The following is a 21,072-nucleotide window of genomic DNA, read 5'->3' on the forward strand; positions in this document are numbered from 1 at the left end:
AACCCCGCTGGCACTAATTTTGCTTTTAAGACTTTGCTGAGCATCTCACCCCCCTCAGCACTGCCTTGGCACTCAACTTGGTCAGGGCAGGGGGAAGTGGGACCCCAAAACTGGGTACCACAGCTGCCACTCCCCCAGCTGCATCCACGACTAAAAAGGGTTGGGAAGAACCAACAAATACAACTAAGCCTTAAAAATACCCAGGTTTGAAGTGACTGGGATTTCTGTGAGTCCTAATTCTGGCTGCAAGTGTTTATGGCTCCATATCTACATGGAGCCATAAATACATAACCATATATATATTTATTTATTTATATATACATATTTATGTGTATATAGACATGTACATGTGTGTGTTTATGCACATAAATACACCTCTGTGTGTATAAGTATGTAAATTTGTATAAATGCTGCACTCGCTCAGGGTGGAAGTGAGGAAGGTCTCGATTTTTAATTTACAATATTTTTATTGCGTCCAAAAGAACCCCAGAAATCCTCCCGTCCTAAGGCAGCTTTGAGGCTCACCCCCTCCCTCCCCACACCCTCGGATTTTGGGAAAACAGTCTTTTTTTTGCTCTTCCCCACCCCAGAGAAAGCAGCAGGGGTCCCCCCGCGCCCCGGCCCTACGCGAAGTCCCCGCGGAAGGGATGGGACGCGGCCCCCTGCGCCTGCCAGCGGCCCCGCAGCGTGCACAGCGCTTTGCCCTCCAGGCTCTCCAGCTCCGGGAATCCCAGCTCGTTCAGCACCTCGTACACCCCGGCCACCGCCGCTACCTGGAAACACAGGGAGAAGCAAGATTGAACTCCTCCCCCTCGGGGATGCTTTTGCCACCTCCCGGGCGAAGACGGGCGGGGAAGATCCCCGGCATCCCCTCCATCCCCGTACCACCCCCTTCAGCTCCCCCAGCCTCTCTCCAGCCCCAGCTTATCCATTTTCTAAGCCTCTTCCTTGCTGCTGGGGTCAGCCATCACAGGGTTTGTTGGCTTTGGCACCCTCCTGCCAAAAAGCTACAATGGCGCCTTGTTTTTGCTAAAAACGCAGGGATTATGCAGCGGGAAGGGGCGCTCTGGGGGCCAAAGGCTCCTTGTATGCGCAGGTTGGGAGTATTTCCCTCCCCTCCAGCAGACGGGGGGAGTGGGGGATGTAAGCCCCACGAGCTGAAGATGTGGCATTAAAAGGGGCAGCGCCTTTTGGGGCTGCACTCAAAAGATGCAGCACCGAAAGAAAGATGCAGCACCAAAAAGATGCTGCATCCAAAGATGCACCAGCAAACGGGGGGGGGGAGGACAGAGGGCAGATGTAAATCCATGCACTGAAAATGCAGCCCCAAAAGGTGCTGCTTTAAAAGGTGCAGCCCCGAAAGGTGCAGCACTAAAGTGTGCAGCCCCAAAAGGTGCAGCATTAAAAACTGCTGCACTCAACCGCACGCCTCCCGCATCCAGCCAACAGCAAACATCCCAAATCTCCGCAAAAGCTGGTGCAGCCCCAGCGGCGGCCGCCGGGCAATGCAAACACCGGCATAACAGGGATGCCAGGGCGGGGCGGGCACCGGCGTCCCCCCTCCTGCTCCAGCTCCGCCCTTTCATCTCCCGCCCGGCGGATCAAAGATGCCAATAGGAATTAGCGGCGCCGGCGGAGGCAAGGGAAGGGATGCGGGTTTTTCCCACAATAGCGCCGGGCAAACCCGGGAGGGGGGAGAAAAACTGGTCTCTGCATCGTAATAGAGGTAAAAGATGAAAATGACAAAATAAACAAAAACAAGCGAAGTTATAGAGCACATCAATAGAAACGATACAATAAAATAACAAAAATTAAAATTTAAAATAATAAAATACAGTCACACAGCAGTAAAATTTAAATAAATAAAATTATGTAAAATATTAGAATCATAGTAGCGTTATTAAAATTGCCATGTCCCCAGCTTCTCCTTTTCCCCTCTGACTCTTCTCTCATGCAGAATAACCCCCCAGGCACCAGCACACACACCCCTATGCCCCCCCCCCCCCCTCACCATTTGTTCCACCTTCAAAGTCCCTTTTCCTAGGAAATTTACAGCCCCCCACCACATTTCCATTAAAATCAAGGTATCTCAAATAAATCCAGCGCCTATATCCCCCCTGAGCGGGAAATATGGATAATTTAGGGTCTCTTACCCACCCTTCCCCCATTCCATAAGGATAATTTAGGGCCTCCCACTTGCCCCCCATTCCATTTTTCCAGCTGGTTCCCAATTCCCTCAGATATCCAGTGCCACCATCCCCATCCTCCCAGACCTCCCATGCCCTGTGCCACCTGTCCTGGCCAGGCAGGGTTGGCTGGTGGCCCCCCAGCCCCAGATGCTTCAATCCCAACTAAACCCCTGGGAAACTTAAACCAGGGAAACAGAGCAGGTTTGGGGTGGGAGAGCTCCCCATCCACATGGTGGGATGCCATCCATCTCCAGTGGCTTTCCATGAGAGCCACCAACCCAGGGAGCAAAGGGACCACAGACGACGCCCCAACAACCCCAGAAATCACATGTAAGTTAAGGACGGGTGTCTGCTTCCCAGTAAATTCCTGTATTTCCCCGGAAACATGAGGCTGAGGGAGGTGGCAGCCAGGGAAAGCCTCACCTCACGCATCCAGAGGCTGAAGGGCCTCTGCCAGGAGTCCTTCTTCTCCAGGTGCAGGTAGGCGTTGAAGAGGATGAGGAAGACGTAGCGCTCCAGGTACTGCAGGCTCCTCAGCTGCAGCATCCGCGTCTCCCTCTCATCCTTGCCCGACTTTCCCTGCAAGGAACAACAGCCCGGCTGAGGCACCTGTGGCACCCGCGCCGGGACAGCATCCCAGGGGAGCTCCTGCATCCCATCCTCACCCACAGCCCTGCTCTGCAACCCAGGGTTGGGTGGTGAAGGATCCACCGGGATCTCTGGTGCGAGGAAAAAGCCGTGGGAAGGGCATGGGAAGAGGGAGGAACACTTTGGGGCCAAAAATAAGCGCATCCATCCAGCCCACTCCCGCTGGGGCTTGGCACTCCAGGCTCTCATTTCCTTGTGGTTTCCAGTGGGTGACAACGATCCCAGAGCTCAAAAATAGATGAGGGATGGCTAAACGTGGGGGGGAGGTGCCCAGGAGCCAGGAGTAGACACCCAAGTGCAAACTGTACCCCAAACCTTGAGTTCCTGGACTGCAAATCACTTCCCCAGGTAAAAACATCTCCCTGGAAGGCATTCCCACCTGGATTCAGCCTCCATTTCCAGAGGAAGAGAAGCTCTGAGGCTGGTGGCCATCACATCTCCCAGTACTATTTTATGTATATAAATGGTAAATATCTCTTTTATTACATTTTATTTATACTGTAATGTTCACACATTCATTATTTATATTTATTGCTTTATTATATATTGTATGTAATTATATAATAATTTTTATTAGTATTATTATTGCTGTTACTTTAAGAACAAACAAGCCCTGCACGCTGCCCTTTCCAGGAATTAATAAATACTAATAAATCAGAGCCCTGATCCCAAAGGCCATCCTAAAAAGCAGCAATTCCTCACTCCAGTTCTGCCCTTTGGAAAAGTTGTCTCCTCCACCTGTGTGTGCCAGTATTTGTAGAGAGCAGATCCTATGATCCTGTTATTTACCCTGCTACTGTATTACCCTATTTATTTTTCATTCTATTATCCTATTATTTAGCATGTTGTTATATGATCCTATTTATTTTTTATCCTATTATTTATCATTTTATTCTATTATCCTATTTATTTTTCTTCTATTACTTGTAATTTTATTCTATTATCCAATTTAATTTTCTTCTATTATCCAATTTTCTTCTATTACCCTATTACTTGTAATTTTATTCTATTGTCCTATTTATTTTTCTTCTATTATCCTACTATTTACCATCTTATTATCCTATCATTTATCTTCTATCCCATTATTTATATTTTCCTACATTTTCCTATTTTTTCCTCCCAGTTAGGGGTGCGAAGAGGTGGGAACAAACCAAACCAAGCTCCAGAACACCTTTTCCTTCCCTTCTGTTTGCCCTAACCCTGAAAAGCATCTCCCAGCAGGCTCCCAAAACCCCAGCAATTCCCATAAATTCTGGTCTCCAAGCTGCCCATCACCGAGGACAAAACAAAAATAAATTAAAATTAAAGCATTTGCACAGGGCCAAGCCAAATCCAGCAGGATGGATGGAACAGCCAAGAGGGAAGTACAAGCTCCAGTGACAAGAGGCTCTTCCTTGGGCAGAGGGAGTGGATGAATCCCTCCTTATCTCGCCTTCCCCACCAGCATGCCGGCCTGGAAATGGGACACAGCCCAGGACCACCCCTGTGCTGGTCCTGACAGCCAGGTAGGTGAAATTCCCCACATGGCCACATCCTCAGAATAAAGGAGGGATTTAATTAAACTATTTAAATTAAAGTACCTACCCTGAATAAAAATAAATTAATAAAAATAAATGCGACTGTAAATTAACTAATGATTAATAATCACTACATCTGCAAGTAGTCAGGTCTCCAGAGGTTTTGTCTCCCAGCAACCCAAAAAATGCAGTGGATCCCAGGAACAGGGAGGCAAATCCCCCGGAAGCTGCAGGTGTTCCTGGGTGATTGAACATTTTGGTTTTTCTTCCCTCCATCAATCGTTCGCAGCCGTTAATTGAAAACACGGATCAGTGGCAGCCGGAGCAAGAGCCGAAGGGAGGAATTGCCAGGGGGACATGGCACAAAGCATCCCAGGAATAATGCCAGGCCCTGGGCTCAGCCCTTCCAAGGCCCCATTATATAGTTGCACAGGTTTAAAAAATCCCAAATCTGATGAAAATATCCCTTTTTTTCTCTTCCTTCATCAGCTCCACAGGGGCTCCCAAGTAAAACAGGGCTGTGGACCACAGGCTCAGCTGGCCATGGATGAGTCCGTTCCCAAGGACAGCTCCCCTTCCAAAAGCTGAATCTCCTTCCCAAACTCGCAGAGCCACAGGAGCCTTTGGGGCTGGAAGCGGAGTGGGACAGACCAGTCCTGCCCTCTGCCGGCTGCGCCTCACGGATGCCGGACGGGAGGAACGCGGGATGGGCTGTGGGATGCAGGTGGATGCCACATGAGCTCTGGGTGTGATGGGTGGGATGCGGGACGGAAAGGGACAGGCAGGATGCGGGACAGCACAGGATCCAAGGCAGCCCCGGGTGACCATGACCACAAGAGCCTTGACACCTCTCTGGTGACACACCAGGGCTGGTCCCAGAGCCCGGCTGCACCCTCTGGAATGGCCCGGTGCTGCCGGGAGGAGGGGGGCTCACCTGCCGGTAGGTGCAGATGATGATTTCCCGGAGGTGGTAGTGCATGGGGGTCATGGTCTCACTGACCGTGTCGAGGGCCATGTCCACCTCCTTCTTCATCCGGTGACCATCGGGCAGGAGCTGGACCACCTTCATCACCACCTGGAGCACGGGCAGAAGCCGCAGGGCTTCATCAGGAGCCTCCTTGCCTTGTCCCACTGCCTGCGAGAGGATCCAGCCCCCTCCCAAACAAGCAGCTGTGGCTTAAGGTAGCAGAGGGAGACCCCTAAAACAGAGCCAGCCCAGCACTCACCTCAAACTCCCCCTTGGTGTACTTGGCATCAGGCACACTCACGATTTCCTCCTCACTCATCTCAGGGATGCCCTGGGGTGGCCAGAGGGGACTGGGTCATTATGGGCCGCACAAAAATGCAAAGCCTGTGCCCAGCCCACCAGGACCCCCAGCATCCCCTGCCTTGCCTCTGCAGGCAGAGAACACAAAAATTGTATCCCTGCCCAAGGAGGGAGGACCGTTCCAGGCACTGGCTCAGGTTGTCCAGAGAAGCAGTGGCTGCCCCTGGATCCCTGGAAGTGTCCAAGGCCAGGCTGGACAGGGCTCAGAGCAACCTGGGGTAGTGGAAGGTCTCCCTGCCCATGGCACAGGGATGGAACGAGATGAGCTTCCATGACCCTTCCAACCCAAACCATTCCACGACTCCATGATCTCCCATGCCCTTAACCCTTCATCCTGGGGTGGAAGCTCTCAGGAAGAGGGTAAGGGCTCACCAGGCATTCACTCAGACTTCTGGAGCTCACTGGGAGTTAGGCACAGCAAGATGTCACCATACAGATGTCGAGCCCCACAGCCCACCCTGGCCCTGCCCCCACTCCTTTCAACCCTCTGGCTGTGACACGGCTGCCGTGGGCTCTCCAGAGCCTCCCCAGGAACCCCACCAGGAGTTGCTGCAGCCCCCCACACTCACATTGAAGTGCCAGAGGGTGAGGACAGCGATGACCATGGCCGTGGTGGTCCTGCCCCGGCCACTGGAGCAGTTGAACACGAAGGCTGCCCGTGAGTCCTCGGCCAGGGCGCTCTTCATGGCCTCCAGCAGCCGGTCAAAGTCCTGCCAGGATGAAGCCAGTGGGTTTTTAGGGATGCAGGACTTCCTCACCTCACTTCCTTGGGGTCCCCTTTTGTCCTACAGCCTCCAGGTTGAAATCCCTGTTTCCTTGCTGCCAGATCCATCCTTGCCCACCTGAAGGCACACAGCCTCTCCATGCAGCATCTCCTGGGGATCCCCCCTGCCCTGGAAAGCACCCCACCAGCACTGAGCACCCAAGCGACGTTCCTCCCACAGCACCAGGGCTGGCTTGGGATGGAGGCAGCAGCACCATCCCATCCCTGGGGTACCTGCTCCTTGGGAGCACAGAAGTCGGGGATGGGGATGCGGCGGTAGGTGAGTCCCTGGCAGGAATTCTTCTGCTGGCTGAATATCTCCTGCGTGGTCAGGCAGCTCTTGAACATCTTCATCTGCTTCTCTGCCTCCAGGTACACTTCCAGCCACTTCTGGCACTTCAGCAGGTCCCCCTTCAGGGCAGCCTCCAGTTTCTGCAGAGGATGGAGAAACCCTCACTGTAACACCCACCCCTCCTAATTTTTGCAGGATTTTAATCAATTTTTTTAGATGCCGGTGAACACCCCAAGCCCCACACCAGGTCCCGGCCCCCAGTTCTGCCCAGGTCCCTCTCTGCTTGATGGGAGCCTCCGGAGCACCATTTCCCACCATGCTGGGCAGCTCCTCCACGCAGCCAAGCTCCTCCACTGCCTGTCTCCCCTGGAAATCCAGCTGGGAACATCCGCTCCCCTTTCCCCAGATGCCTTTTACCCTTGCTCTCAAGGCACGCTATAAATCCTTCCAGGGTGGATCGCCGCTTTGCTCCTTTGTTCCCAAAGGAAAACAAAACCAGCAGCTCCAGAGGGTGGGGAACTATCAAAGCCTGTGGAAATCACCCATGAGGGTTCCTGGGAACCCCCACTGCATCCAGCATCTCCCAGAGCTCACCTCCAGCTCCTGGGGCGAGGCGGCAGGCACAGGGATCAGCTCCTCCAGGAGTCCAGGCTCCCGCAGTGTATAGATCTGCTCATTCCCTTCCAGGACCACTTCCTCCCGGAGGCTGATCCAGACAATGCGAGAGTGCTTCCTCTTGGCATCCATCAGGTACCGCAGGACGCTGCCCAGGGTCTAAGGAAGGGGTGGGCAAGGGTGATGGGAGGGCGGGGAGCCCAGTGTGGGGTCCCTGCCCGACGTGGGATCGTGTCCCTCACCTTGGAGCTGGGCTGCGCCGTCCCATAGACGGGCATTTTGGGCACCCTTCGGAAGTTGGCCACGCTCATCTCCTTGGCAGTGCTCAGCACGTCTGGGCAGAAGCGCTCATCTGCCACCTGGAACAGAGCAATGTCCAGGCAAGGGATGCTCCTTCCCACCCTCAGGTTTGCAGCGCACCACAACCCACGGACCCTGCTCAGGACAAGTCCCCAGACCTTTCCAACAGCAGCATCCAGGGCTCAAAGCCCCGCAGCTCTGTTTCCAAGGTGGGAAATGATCTCCAGCAGTGCAAGGGACCAACAGCCCTGGCCCCCTTCCCCCCACCCACAAACCACAGAGCTGCTGCCCAGGCTCACGTCACAAGATGCTCCAGACACATCCATGTGCACAGGCATCTCTGGCCACACACTTATCCTCACATGGGTTGGGTTGGAAGGGACTTTAAAACCATCTAGGTTCCATCCTTACTGAGGATGCCAGCAGGACACAGACCCAAGACCCCAAGACACCTGCCCTGCAACAGGGAAACCCTTGGCTTCTTCCACCCCACCACGCCTCTGTGAGGGCGAGCACCCCAGGATGCTGCTCTCACCTCTGCGCCCCTCACTCACCAGCACTCGTGTGCCCTTGGTGACGAGCTCGGCGGTGACGGTGAGCTCCGAGCAGTTCATGTCCGCCTGCAGCCGGTACAGCTCCGGGTGCCGGCACATCCACCTGCTGAAGCTGAGGGCAAAGCCCAGGGGGTACTGCCGGCGGGGGGCCGGGGGGGATGCACCATCAGCCTGGGCTCCGATCCCCCTGCCCGCGACCCCACCAAGAAAACCTGCTTGGAAAACTCAAAGGGGGAAACCCCTGCCCTCCCGTTGCACAACGGAGCCAAAGGAAAGAGGGCAAGGAAGGGTTTTTTGGGCTGTCCTGGTGGTTTTTACCTGCTCGTGAAGGTAGTAGTTGAAAGCAATCAAGTAGAAATAGCGTTCGAGGCTCTGCAGAGTCCTCTGGAGGAAATACTCTTTGGTGCTGCTCCCCTGGAAGCAAAGGAGACGGAATCTGTGATGCTCAGTGCTGACCAGTCCTGCAGCCCCAGCAGACCAGGAGGCTGGGATAAAGCCCTCCCAAAAGGAGCTTTGGATTAATTGTTTTATTTTTTTAATGAAACATTTCAGTTTCTCATATTAAACGATGCTCAAAAGCATAAAGTCACATTTCAGCTCAAAACAAAAGCTTCACTTTAGCACAAGGACACACTGGGAGCGGTTTCAACCAGCCCACGCTGTCACATGGATACACTGTCCAGATGGGAGATTCAAACCCCAGGGGATGGGGTTGGGAAATGCCCCCATTCCAGCCATCCCCGTGGCCTTTGGATGAAATGCTCAGGCAGTGGCATCCCTGGGGAGAGAGGGCCCCATGCCAGCCACACACCCTGCAACGTCCTTCATTTCCAAGTGTCTCCCTTTTCCATGTCCAGAAGCATCCTGATGCCTATGTTTCCAGCAAGCTCTCCTCCTCCTCTTCTTTATCATCACCTCCCCAATCCAGGTGTGTTCCCCACCACAGCTATCCCCTCTCAGGGAGGAAACTCAAACCCTCAGGATTTTCTGTAATTCAGAAACCTGGGGGCAGAGGTTTGTACCTCCGGGCATCCCATCCAACAAATTACCCTGGTACCAGGTAAGGAACATCCAGCATGGCATCCATAAACATCCCTGGAGAGCCCGTTGGAACCCACTTCCCAGGGCAGGATGGAAAATCCTGCAGGACGGGGCTGTGTCTGGGGTCAGCTCGGCGAGCGGGGTTTGCTCATCCCTGACATTACGTGGCTGACTCATGAATATTTACTTGTTCTCCACAAGAGAAATCCGGCCTGCAGTCATTTATCAAGAGGAAAGGCAGTGGGATTTGCTCTGGAAACTCAAAACAAAGCCTGCAGGGATGGAGCCGTGCCAGGTTTGCCGGCAGCACCGACAGCAGAGCGGTGCTGCTTCCCGAGAGCTTGGATTCCTACAGTAAAATCCATCCCAGTGCTCTCACCCAAGGCAAACCTTTTAACATTCCCCTTAAATAGGCTATGGGTGGAAAGGGGAATGATCCACTCGTGTTTTAGCTGTGGAAAGCCAGATACTGGGGGAGTCTGGCTGCTTGGCATCCCACACCAGGATTCACCTGCACCTCCATCGCTGGAGGGCTTGAAACTCCATTTCTGCCCCTCCAAACCCAGGCAGGAACCCACAGACATCACTCCTCCAATCCCAGAAAAGCCCCTCCTCCCCTCAAAACCAACCAGCTCACCCAATACCCCTCCAACACAAAGAAGTCCAGGCTGTTTTTCTGATGGCCGAGCATTATCCCCTCTCCCCTCCTCACCCTCTGTGTGCCCCCAGCACATTTTCCTGGCCTCCCGCCACTGTTTAAACCTGCTCTTGCTCCACAAAGACTTCAAATAAACACTCCTTGAGGCTTATTTACAGCAGTCCCCCAGCCATTTGTTTTCCAGGAGTCCAGGATGACACGGAGCAGCTTTCCCCGGCAGGGAAAAGTCAGGGAAAGGTTTCAAGGCAATGAGAAAATCCCATCCCATGCCCAAGCCTCCCCTGCTACAGAAGAGGACCCGCCAGCACATGAGCAGCACCAAACATACCCAAATCTGCCCTAAAAGGGAACAGGGGAGTATAACATTTGGGATTTGCCACTAAACACCAAAAGAAGTGACAGTAAACGCCTTCTTTTCCCATTGCTCAATCATTTCCATGTTTTTTTTGCCACAGCGCACCTGGTTTGAGACTGCCCTTTATAACCAGCTCCAGCACTTCCACTCCACACTCAAATTTAAACGGGAAAATTAATCTCCAAAGAAACTGGGATCAGGGCAGCACTTTCACCTGAGCATCCATCTATCCTTCCATCACCTGGTGAGGAGCCCCCTGCTCAGGCAGGAAGGCCACAGCTTTCCAGCATGGAAAGCCACCCTGATGGCTCTTCAAAACAACGGGGAAAAAACATAAATCTACAACGAGAAAAGCCTGACCTTGGGTGACTATATTTGCAACGATCCCTCCCAGCTCCCAAGGACTTTTACCATCCAGGCTGATATTGATTTTCCAGTTTTAGAGCTGATGAAACCAGGGCACAGGATATTATTTGCCCCTGAGGTCATCTACCAGAAGCAGCAGCGAAGCCCAAACCAGTCTGTTTTCCCCCCAGTCCCAGCCTGCTCCATTTTATGGCTTTTCAAATAACTGGAGGGGAAAAAAAAAAAAAAGAAAGAGACACACCACAACCTTCCAGGTTTCATATCGCTGGGAAATCTCCAGCTCACAGGAAGCTTTGGGTTTCCAGAATTTACATTCTTCTCATCCCGGCGCAAAAATAGCTTAATAAATTTCCCGGTGCTGATGGCTCGCATCTGAGTAATCCTCTAATTACCTGGATCTGATAGTCCTCCCCGATCCCTTCCAGCTTCTTCTTGTACTCGTAGATGGCTTCCTTCATGTCGTGCATCTCCGAGCAGGAGGCTATGGCACCATCCACCTCGGGAGGAGCAAGTGGGAAATTGCTCCATAAGCCTTGGATCTGGGGGGAAAATCCATCCCTCCCTTCCAGCCGCCCCGCCAGGGGGTTCACCAGCACCCCCTTACCTCCTCCACTATCTGCTGGCCTTTGGGGACCATCTCCATGAAGGTCTGGATGATCCGGAGCCTGTCCCTAGGAGATGTTTTAGGCAGGTGGGGGAAGCTGCAGTGGGAGAAGGAGGAAATCAAACCAGTCCCAGGGGGAATGGGCATCCCCCCAGTCCCACCCCGGCGGCTGCTCCGCTTACTCGGGCTTCTGGGCAGCTCCTCGGTGGTGGTGGAGGACCAGGGTGCCCATGGCCATGGCCAGGTTGGTCCTGCCCACACCAGTCTGGCAGCTGAAGAGCAGCGCGGGCGGGGGTCTGCCGGGGTCCCGCAGCAGCAGGCTGGGGCTCTCCTATGAGGGAGGGACACACGGATGAATGCATGGATGGATGGAGACCCCAGCAGCTTGCAGGAGAGCCAGGTCTGCCCCATCAGTGGCTGGGATGGAGGTGATGGCCATGCCCAGGCAGGGAGGGGTGGGTGCCATCTCCCTTTTGCTCAGGGGATGGGGTGGATGGAGCAGGACAGGACAATGGGTGGCCCACCCGCTGCATCCCCCTGCCCAGTGCCCTCTCCATCTGCCAGCCTGTCCATCCCACCAGAGATGTTCCCACCACTCATCCCCAACCCACTGAGATTTCATCTTCCAGAATGTAGAAAAAAAAGAGCAGCTCTGACACGGAAAACCTTTGCAGCAAAGGCAGATAATTCCTGCTAAAGCCACTTAGGGAAGAGATGCCTGGAGGTGGCCAGGGTTGGTCACCTCTAGCCAGGGGTAGGGACAAACTGCTGGACAACATGGACTTCTCCAGCAGGATCCTACAGCAAGGAGAGTGGGAACTGCAGGCACAGGCATCCTCTAACAGGTAGACTTAAGGAAAACCAGAAGATGCTCTCAGGCAGTCGCGGTCCCCGACACAGCACAGGAGCAAATCCCATCCCAAGAAGGCCCCATGGATCAGGTGCTTTTCCTCGGCTCACCCTGAGGAAGCGGATGAAAGCGTCAAACTGCTCTTCCAAAGGGGCTCCCTCGGCGGGCAGGGGCAGCCGGTGGTACCTGCCGGGATGGGGACAGCCCTCGTTAGGATGGGACCCCGGAGGGGCTTCATCCCAACCACCACGGAGGATACACGGCTTTAGGGGTGCAAAGAGCCCCCACCACACGTGAGAAGGAGGAGGAGGAGGGAAGGACCTGTAGGAGGGCTGGAGGAAGACGGGTCTGCGATAGACCTCATCGGTGACCTGGATGTCCTCGTCGCACTGCACCCGCACGGCGTGGGGCTCGTCCCGCAGCCGCTCGATGTCGTTGTACACGTAGTAGACGCTCTCGCTCAGCTGCGCGAAGTCGCGGATCTACAGGAGATGGGAAAAGCCCCATCACAACCCCTCCACTCACCTCTGCGCCGGCGGGATGTGCACCCTTTCCCGTCCCAGCTCACCTCCTTGCGGATGGCCAGCTCCAGGCTCTCCGCCCGCACACCCCGCTGCAGGCGCTGGAGGTTCTCATGGAGGTTCTCCTTGTCCCGGGGGGTGTAGGACACGAAGTCGCCCTCCAGCCGCAGGAAGACCACGGGCTCCTCACGGACGCAGAAGAAGACACATTCCTGCAAAAAGCGGGGGAGAGGCTGTCTAAAAGCTCTCCTGGCTTTTTTCCACCCCAATTCCCACCCTCCCACCAACCTTGTGGCCTTCTCTCTGCAGCTTCTGCAGCACGAGCTTGAAGCCGTTGAGGCTGGGCTGCCCCATCCCGAACACGGCGTAACCTCCTTTGGCCTGCCGGAAGTTGGGAGCGCCGCAGCGGCCGGTAGTGTTCAAAACATCTAATTTTCCATATACATCTCTGACCATGAAGTATTTCCCCTGCAAAATATCAGAAGAGAGAAGGTGGGACATAGTGGATTTGAGCAAGGTGGGATTGAACGCAGCTGAGTGTAAAAGTGGCTTTTTCTAGGTGATCTTCAAAAGGAGCCCCCCCAAAAAACTTCTGAGGTCCCTAAAGCCCAGGCTGAAATGAGCTGGGTGATGAAATTGGTGGCGGCAATGCTCACCTGCACCAGGTAGTGCTCCAGCGTAGCCTCAGAAATGCGTCCCACCGTGTAGTTTGCCTTCAGCAGGTCATCGTGGATCTGGAACTCCTCCCTGCAGTTGTACCTGCAAAAGCCACACGCAGGTGGATAAAGGAAAAAAATAATGGCATCGGCCAAGATTGAAAAAAAACCCGGTATTTGGAGAAGAGGGTGGAGGAAACCAGAATTTTGGAGGCTGCCAAGGACTTACGTGATGACCACAGGCGCCACTTTGTTGGTGATGATGGACTTGGCCTTGCTGTTGTGGAGCCCCAGGGTCTGGAAGGAGTGGATGCTGAGGGAGTGCTGGTCCTCCATGGTGCCGTCTCCTGGCACCCGGCTCTCCAGGGGGGATGCCGAGACTGCCTGCTGTGCCGCGCTGGCTGTCGTACCCATCATCCGCGGGCAGCTGTGCCGGGACGGGGAGGAAGCAGCAGCAGCAGGGAGGAAAGGAAAAAAAAAAAAACAAACAAGGAGGGAGGGGGGGAAAAAACGGGAGGAGGAATTTATTTTTCGGCCGCTCCTGATTTAGGACGGGAAAATCCCAGGCAGGCACAGGGCAACCCCCTGCCGACAGCCGGCCAGGGAAGGAACGCTAAGCCAGCCCTTTCCCTCCCGCTCCCACAAAAGGCTTTCTTCCTGCCTGCCATGCAGCTCGCTCCATCAGGGAGGTGAAAGTAGGGCTGAGGAGGGAGGGGGGGGGAAATGGGCGAAATGCCGGATCCGGTCCCTAAAATCTGCTGAGTCAGCACATGGCAGTGCGGAGGGACTCGGCGGCGCTCGTCCCCCGCTTTCCCAGCACCCATAAAGCACTCCAGGGTCCCTCCCCGCACGGAAAACTCTTGAACAGAGAGCACGTGTTACTGGATACTTGGTAATTTAGGGTGTAGGAGCGCGCCTGGAGCAGGTCTGTGTGTGCCGGTCTGGAAGCTGCCTTTAAAGCAGCCGGTTATCCCCAGCCCGGGGGAGCACCCGGGGACCCCGAAAGTAGCCCCCACTTTGTCCCCAGGGAGCTCATCCCTGAACAAGGATGGAATCAAAAGGGCCAGGCCTGGCGGCGGCCAGGAGCATCCCGCCACACTCGACCAGTCCGGGACAATGAGCCGACTGTCTGCGCCAGCCAGGGCCGGATCCTGGCGTCCCAATGAAGCGAGAGATGGCAAAGGGGTAGCCTGGGAAAGACAAAGCTCTGCCCACTCCTAACGAGACGGCCCCCAGTAAAACCTCCTTTGTGCTGCATGGGAATAACCCCGGCAGCACCCAAAGGGGGATGGTACCTGCTCCGAGGCGATGCTCAGAGCTGGGAAGAGCGGGAGCGGCTTTAACCCAGCCCTACAAATCCTTCTGCAGCTGCTCCTCCTGCCTTACAAGCAGCGCAGGATCAATCCCTTACTGCAATCCCAGGGAATGTGATGCCCCCAGCAGCTGCAAATGCTTCAAGTCGGGGGGAAAAGCCTGCGGAAAATGCGCTATTTCTAGACAACCATGCCCAGGCACACATTTTCCCCTCCTCCCCATCTTCCTTCGCTTCTCCACAGAAAACTTGTTGCTCTACTGTGAATTTTCTGCACCATTAGGCAGCCTGGTTTACTTTACACAGAAGAGCGGGGAGGCGGGGTGGAAAACAAAAACAGCTGTTTCAGGCCAGTGCCGTTTCTCCAAGTCCTCTTGAGTGTTTCTTTCACATAAACACTGTGAGGGCAAAAATAAAGAAAGAAAGGAAAAAAAATATATATAGGGAAGTTTTGAGTGTTTCAGAGCAGGCACTCATGGCTTTGGAGAGCTCAGGCAGCAAGCAGGAATGGGGCATCCAGCCAGGATGCTTTTTTTCCCCTAATTTTGCTCAGAACGGGTGCATCTTTTCAACAGTGAGCTGGATCGATCCTTCTGGGTTTGCTCCAGCATTCCCATGTTGGAGGATGGAGATTCCACCCCCAGTTTCGAGGCAGGCAACTTCTGTATTTCCGTAGTCCTTCTCCCCTCCCCACAGACAGCCACCTTCACCCTAAAACCCCCAGGGATATTTTCTTTTCCCGACAAACCACACCAAGAAATAACAGGCATAAAAGACGCCGGGCAGATTTGGAAATTGTCTTTCAAACCACAAAATGAATGGAGGGAGGAAATCACATCTCAGCTTCTTTCCCCACTCCCTGCTTCGGCTGGGGAGGCAAAACCAAGCAAGGAAAGTACTGAAATTACCCACAGTGGGTGCTCAGGGAAGCCACGGGAACTGCTCTAAAAAGCCACAGGAAGAGGGAAGTGCTAGCGTTATCCATACAGGAGCAGCTATTTACTGGTATTACTGCATCTGATGGGAGCAGGAGGGTTTACCATCCCCCAGTGCCCACTCTGCAAGCTGGGACACAAACTGGGATGAGTAGGGAAGCAAAACCCTCCCCGAGGAAAACAGATAAAATTACCTTGGCTGAAAACTTTCCCAAATATTGCTGGTGGCTGCGACGGGAAGAGATGCAATGAAGCCACCATCACAGGCCAGCCGAGGGAAACAGGAGCCCAGGAACCAGCCCGGCAGGGACCAGCCCACCAAAGGGCTCCGGATGAGCCCAAATATCATTCTTTTCCCCGTAACTGGACACAGTTAGCAAACACTGAGAAGCTCCTGCACTGGAACAGGACGCCCAGAGAACGTGTCGATGCCTTAGCCCTTGAAGCGTTCAAGGCTAGATGGAGCTTGGAGCAACCCAGTCTAATGGAAGGTGTCACTGACCACGGCAGGGGGTTGGAACAAGATGATCTCTAAGGTCCTTCCCACCCCAAACCATTCTGGGATTCTGTGATTCCAGGTTAGGAGGCTGGGAAGCAATCCACATGGATTTTATGACAGCATTAGCCATCAGCCGTGGTGGGTTGGTTTTGAGCATCCCTTCCCTTGCACCACACGGAATTTGGGAGTTTCCTTTCTAGGAGAGAGAACGCAGAGACAACATCCCCCTGCACAGCATCCTGGCCTCTTGTCTGCACCTTCTCCTCCTTTTTCTGGGACAAACCCCAGAAATATTTCCCTAGCTGGCAGCTCATCCTTCACAGATCCCAAAGCCAAGCCTGAGATCAATTGTGGCCAAGGTTCCTGAACAAAGAGCCCATTTTCTCCCCAGCTGCCAAAAGAACCAACACCCTGCACAAGGGCATCCCACCAAACAAACCAGCAGTGTTCCTCTCCAGGTGTTTTGCCTAAATTCAAAGCACTGCTGATAAATTATTCTTGCTGCCTAAGGAGAAAGTGGAGCCTCCGGGTGGGCAAGGCAGAGGTGCTTCCCTTCCCCTCCAGACCCTGTTTCACAACATCCAGCTCTGCCAAGCCTGGATGGGGAATGCCAGAGGAGCCGCCAGCAGCACTGGGAGCATCCCAAGAATGCCACTTGAGCAGCCCAAGAGATCCTGTGCGGAATCCCCAGCCTCTCCCACAGAAGTCAGGATGCTACAACAGTGCTCAGCCCACCACCTTCCCACCTCTCGGAGCCGCTCCTCTCCCCCTGCACCGGGCACAGGGGTTATTCCCACACCCAGGGACCTGGCAAGGACTCAAAGCCGGAGCAAACAATGGACTTAATATAGTGGGAGGAGGTCGGGCTGCAGCTGCAGGATGCATCTGCCCCGGCCACCGTGCCGAGGAGGAAACGTGCACTTGCCTGGCCGCCTCATTGTCAGCAGGAAATAAATCAAATAAATCTCCTTCCGTGCATCCTTGAGATATTTTATAGCTTTTAAAGCTCTTCTAAATGAAAAGCAAAGCCCTTTGGGAAGAAGCAGCAGCAACGGCAGCATCCTCCTAATGCATCCATCCTTCCTCGGTGTGGGGCAGCCCCTGTGGCTTTTCAGCATGGAGCCGGCGTGGATGCATCCTCAAGGGACCGAGGGGCACCCCTGGAGCACTGCTGAGCCAAGCAGGGAGGCAGGAAACACCACAAGCCAGCAGGAAACTCCAGCGCAGCCGGAGGGGCATCACCGGAGCCTGGAGGAAGTGCTGGAGCTGAGCCCCCCGCCCCAGCGTGCTCTTTAACCCTCTTTTTAAAAAAAACCCAGTGAAAATTAAATAACACACAAACAGCTTCTCTGGGAGAGCCTGCCTGTGCTGGGAGATATCCCAGAGCAGAGGCTGCATGGGAACCAGGCTCCTGTTGTTCCAGGTGATGCCGGAAGGAAGCGGCCTGGCTTCTTAAAAACACATAATAAAACAAAAAAGAAAGGTGAGAAGTAACACATTAAGCTGTGGATGATTTGGAACGTGCTGTACACCCACCAAGCTGTGAGGGTAAAATAAGGCAAAGAATCAAAACGCCTCAAATCAACCCAAAAGCACTTTGCCATGGGCAGGAAAAGGCCTTGGAAGGGCACCTTTGCAGCAGACAGCTCTGCTTTCACGAGCCTTGACTGATTCATTAATATCTTTAAAGGAGCAAAAGTGACCGCCCTCCATCCTCACGACCTCCTCGGAGAGCCAGCAGTGACAGCCAAAACTATAACTTAAAAAGCAGCATTTCCTAGAAAGTCCAGAGGTATTTCCCAACCAGGCCGGGATCGGTGCTGTCGATTCCCCCTGTGCCCCGCGCTCTACCACCGGCATCTGCCGAGCAGTGCAGGAAAGCATCGGTGGGATGTCTGCCCCCAAGTCCAAGCGGGAGCATCCAGAATAACGAGGACCAGGCATTTCCCACCCCCTCCCAAACATGCTCCTGTCCTTTGGCAGAAAACCGAGTGCTACATCCCCGTCCTCCATGGGACCAACCTGCCTTTAGTTACTGGATTTAAAACTCCTCACCCTGAAGCCAGGGAAAGCTGTTTGAGACAGGGTACGGAGGAGAAAAAAGCCACCCCCAAAATGGGGATGGCAATCTGCTCCCTGCCATGGAGGTGACCATCGATGAGGAGGAATCTATTGGGAATGGTATCCAGGCTGCAGCCCTTCTTCACAAACCTGGTTTGCATTATTAATCAGCATTATTAACCTTCCTTGCTAAGCACAGCCTGGGAGGAATTAAGACCCTGGAAGTGTTTGACGGGGCTCGGAGCAACCTGGTCTAGTGGAAGGTGCCCATGGCAGCGAGTGGAATGAGACAACCTTTAAGATCCCTTCCAAACCGTTCAGTGACTCCATGATTTTGCAAAGAGCCCACCTGTAACTGCTGCCTCACACCCAGCTTTTAAGGCCCCCCTGGCAGGTTCCCTGACACATCCCACCAGTCCCTGGGGCGCTGCTTTTTGGGCAGGCAGGAGATGCTTGGTTGCTTGCTGTTGAGGTGAGGGGTTTTATCACTGAGCAGCAATGGAAAGAGGAACAAAGCCCTGGCTCAGAAGAACCAGCGTTGCCAGTTGTGCCGTCAGCTCGCTGCCAGTGGTTTCAAGGTCTGTGAGCACGCTCGCTGAAGGGTTTCCTTTCAGTAGCACAAAGGAAAAACAAAATAAAAAGCCCTAAAACATGAAGATAAAGGCTGGGGGCATCTCCAAAGAGACCAGTGACCTGTGGGCAAAGCTTTTGTCCAACGCCAAGCAGTCCCCAACTTGCCAGGAAGCACCGCAGCCCCACAACCAAACCAGATCTGCCAAGCTTTTCCCCGCCAGAGGTTCTCCGGTGTGACCCCACTCCAGCTGGCAGAGGGGGGCGGGGTGTCCCCAAGGGTGGGGAACTCAGGCTGGCCCCCCCAGCACAACCCCCTGCTCCCAAGCCCGGGATGGCCAGCGCCACGCGGAGCCGGCCAGGGCGTTTTGGGAAGGCGAGGGCTATGATTTTGTGCTATTCATAGCTAACCACGTCTCCCCTCCCAACGCGGGGAAGGCTGCCGGAGCAACGGGACGGCTCCATTTACACGGGGCCGCTTTTCCCCGCCGGGATCCGCTGCAGACCACACCTTTCCCAGGACAAGCAGCACCTTATGCACGCCAGCACCGTGGTTTGGGACGCAGTAGGACACGGAGCTCACGCTCCCAGGTCTCCTCTCCCCTGTCCTGCTCTCTGAATAAATAAAGCAAAAATCAAGCAAACCCCAAGGGAGTTTTGCTCACAACAGAGACCTGCCCATTATTTTTAGGCTCCGTGTCATTCGTGCAGACACATAATCACTTCCTGCCTTCCAGGAAGGAAATGTCCCACCACCGTTGCCTGTCTGCCTCTTCCTCAGGCAATGCCCCCAGCCCAGCCACACCAAAACTCGCTGTTTACTCCCATCCAGGGCAGGAAAACAACGGGGGCACAGCTCGGGATGTGACGGGTGCCACGGCCAGGAGCGCTGCGGGAAGAGGAGGGGGTGTTCGCTCCCCCAGCACTAAGAGGATGCACCGGGGAAAGGGCAGGGAAGCAGGTCCGGAAAAGTCCGGCAGCCATCGGAAGCGCAGCCTGGACGAGGTTTCTGGAAGTTTTCAGCCCCGAGAAGCGGGGCAGGAGCTCAGCGGGAGCAGGCAGCCTCGATCCTAGGACATCCTCTGCGGCAGCGAGGGTGACTCCGACCCGCACGGGGCTGGGAGCCCACCGGGCTCTGCGCCACCCCCCGCACGTGCCAGCGGGAAACCCATCCCAGGCTTCCCGCTCCTCCCGTGCTCCCTAAATGGGAGGCTGCCGAGCCAAACCCCAGACCTCGGCTACAGCTGCTCCTCTTCCTCCTCCATCTTCATCCTCCAGCAGGGAGCCATCCCGCACCTCCCCCCCGCTTCAGAGCCTGCTCTCCAAGCGGCTTTTGGGGGTGCAAGGGAGGCACAACCAAGAGATGCAAATCGCAAAACTCACTCTGGGGGACTCGAGCCACAGCAGGCACAGCCGGCACCGGCCGACAGCCGTGCTGGGCTCCCAGCCCGGTGGGGCTGGCTTCCAGGCCAAAAGAGGGAGAGAAAAGCCCCTTTTAAATAGCAAACACAACTGCAAAGGCAGCAGAGGTGGGATCCGCGGGGCGGATGCTGAGCCTCAAAACTAGTGATCCATCTATTTTCCAGAGGTTTAAAGCCCAGCGCTGGCTCCGGATAAACCCCCCTCGCCATGGCTGAGGCACCTCATGGCCACGCTGTGGAGTCTGTGCTCCAGGGGCAAAATAAACCTTCCCCCCATTGTCCCACCCGTCTTGGCTTGGGGGGACACACCCAGCGGGGACCCCCGCCCAAGAAGCCCCCCGAGTGCTCATCACAAACCCCCCCGGAGGGTGGGGGGGGCACCATCGAGGGCTGGTCCTGCCACCTCCATCCCCTTCCCACCGCACCGGGCCGAGAAACGAGCCCCACCACCCCGGGGGAGGGGATGAGAGGGGCAGCCGGTCCCGGGGGGGCGGATGAGCGGCCCGGGGGTCGGGTAATGCTCGGCCCCGGCGTGGCGGGAGGATGCCCGGGACCGGGGACGGGGCGCGGAGCGGGGCAGGACGCCCGGTCCCGGGGGTTGGAGGGGGGGAGAACACCCAGTCCCGGGGGCCGGGAGGAGAATGCCCGGCTCGGGGGGGCAGGGATGCCCAGTCTCGGCGGGGATACGGTACCTGGGGGGCTCCGGGCTCAGCTCCCGCGCCGGGCCGGCCGCGCCGTCGGGCGCCCCATGGGGGCGGCGGGAGCGGTGGCGGGAGCGCAGCCCCGCGGCCGCGCCGACCGCCGGCGCCTCGGCGGGGGAGGGACCGGGGCGGGCACCGGGACGGGGCCGAGGGGCGTCCGGGACCGCCCCCCGCCCCGGGACACGCCCCCGGCACCGCCCCCTGCGCCCCCAGCGCCGCCGGGACACCCCGGGCCAGGGCACCGGCAGCTCGGGGACACCCGGCACGCAGCACCCGGTACCAGCAGCATCCCCCAAACACAGCCCTGTCCCCTCAGG

The 21,072-nt window shown here is 55.5% G+C and overlaps 1 protein-coding gene across 1 annotated transcript; it reads right to left on the reverse strand.

The window, feature by feature from the left end:
• Positions 1-426: 426 nt before the first annotated feature.
• Positions 427-20,850, reverse strand: PALD1 (phosphatase domain containing paladin 1). Its single transcript, XM_048311717.1, has 20 exons — positions 20,747-20,850; positions 13,486-13,683; positions 13,257-13,359; positions 12,889-13,068; positions 12,648-12,812; positions 12,401-12,561; positions 12,190-12,265; positions 11,412-11,560; positions 11,230-11,326; positions 11,018-11,122; positions 8,524-8,619; positions 8,206-8,340; positions 7,594-7,710; positions 7,331-7,510; positions 6,679-6,876; positions 6,251-6,391; positions 5,581-5,652; positions 5,289-5,429; positions 2,613-2,768; positions 427-773 (listed from the first exon to the last, which is right to left on the reverse strand). Exons 2-20 carry the CDS (start codon positions 13,671-13,673, stop codon positions 624-626), a joined length of 2,610 nt encoding a protein of 869 aa, XP_048167674.1. The 5' UTR covers positions 13,674-13,683; positions 20,747-20,850; the 3' UTR covers positions 427-623.
• Between the last annotated feature and the right edge of the window lie 222 nt (positions 20,851-21,072).

This window comes from Corvus hawaiiensis, chromosome 8, assembly GCF_020740725.1.
Source record: "Corvus hawaiiensis isolate bCorHaw1 chromosome 8, bCorHaw1.pri.cur, whole genome shotgun sequence".
Classification (NCBI taxonomy): domain Eukaryota; kingdom Metazoa; phylum Chordata; class Aves; order Passeriformes; family Corvidae; genus Corvus; species Corvus hawaiiensis.

Bases quoted from the DNA above. Each gene is read 5' to 3' on its own strand.
- PALD1 (XM_048311717.1), bottom strand. From the start codon at position 13,673: ATGATGGGTACGACAGCCAGCGCGGCACAGCAGGCAGTCTCGGCATCC. The intron at 12,813-12,888 runs GTTGGTGGGAGG...CGCTTTTTGCAG, and splicing joins TGCAGAGAGAAGGCCACAAG to GAATGTGTCTTCTTCTGCGT. The intron at 7,511-7,593 runs GTGAGGGACACG...CCCCTTCCTTAG, and splicing joins CGGCGCAGCCCAGCTCCAAG to ACCCTGGGCAGCGTCCTGCG.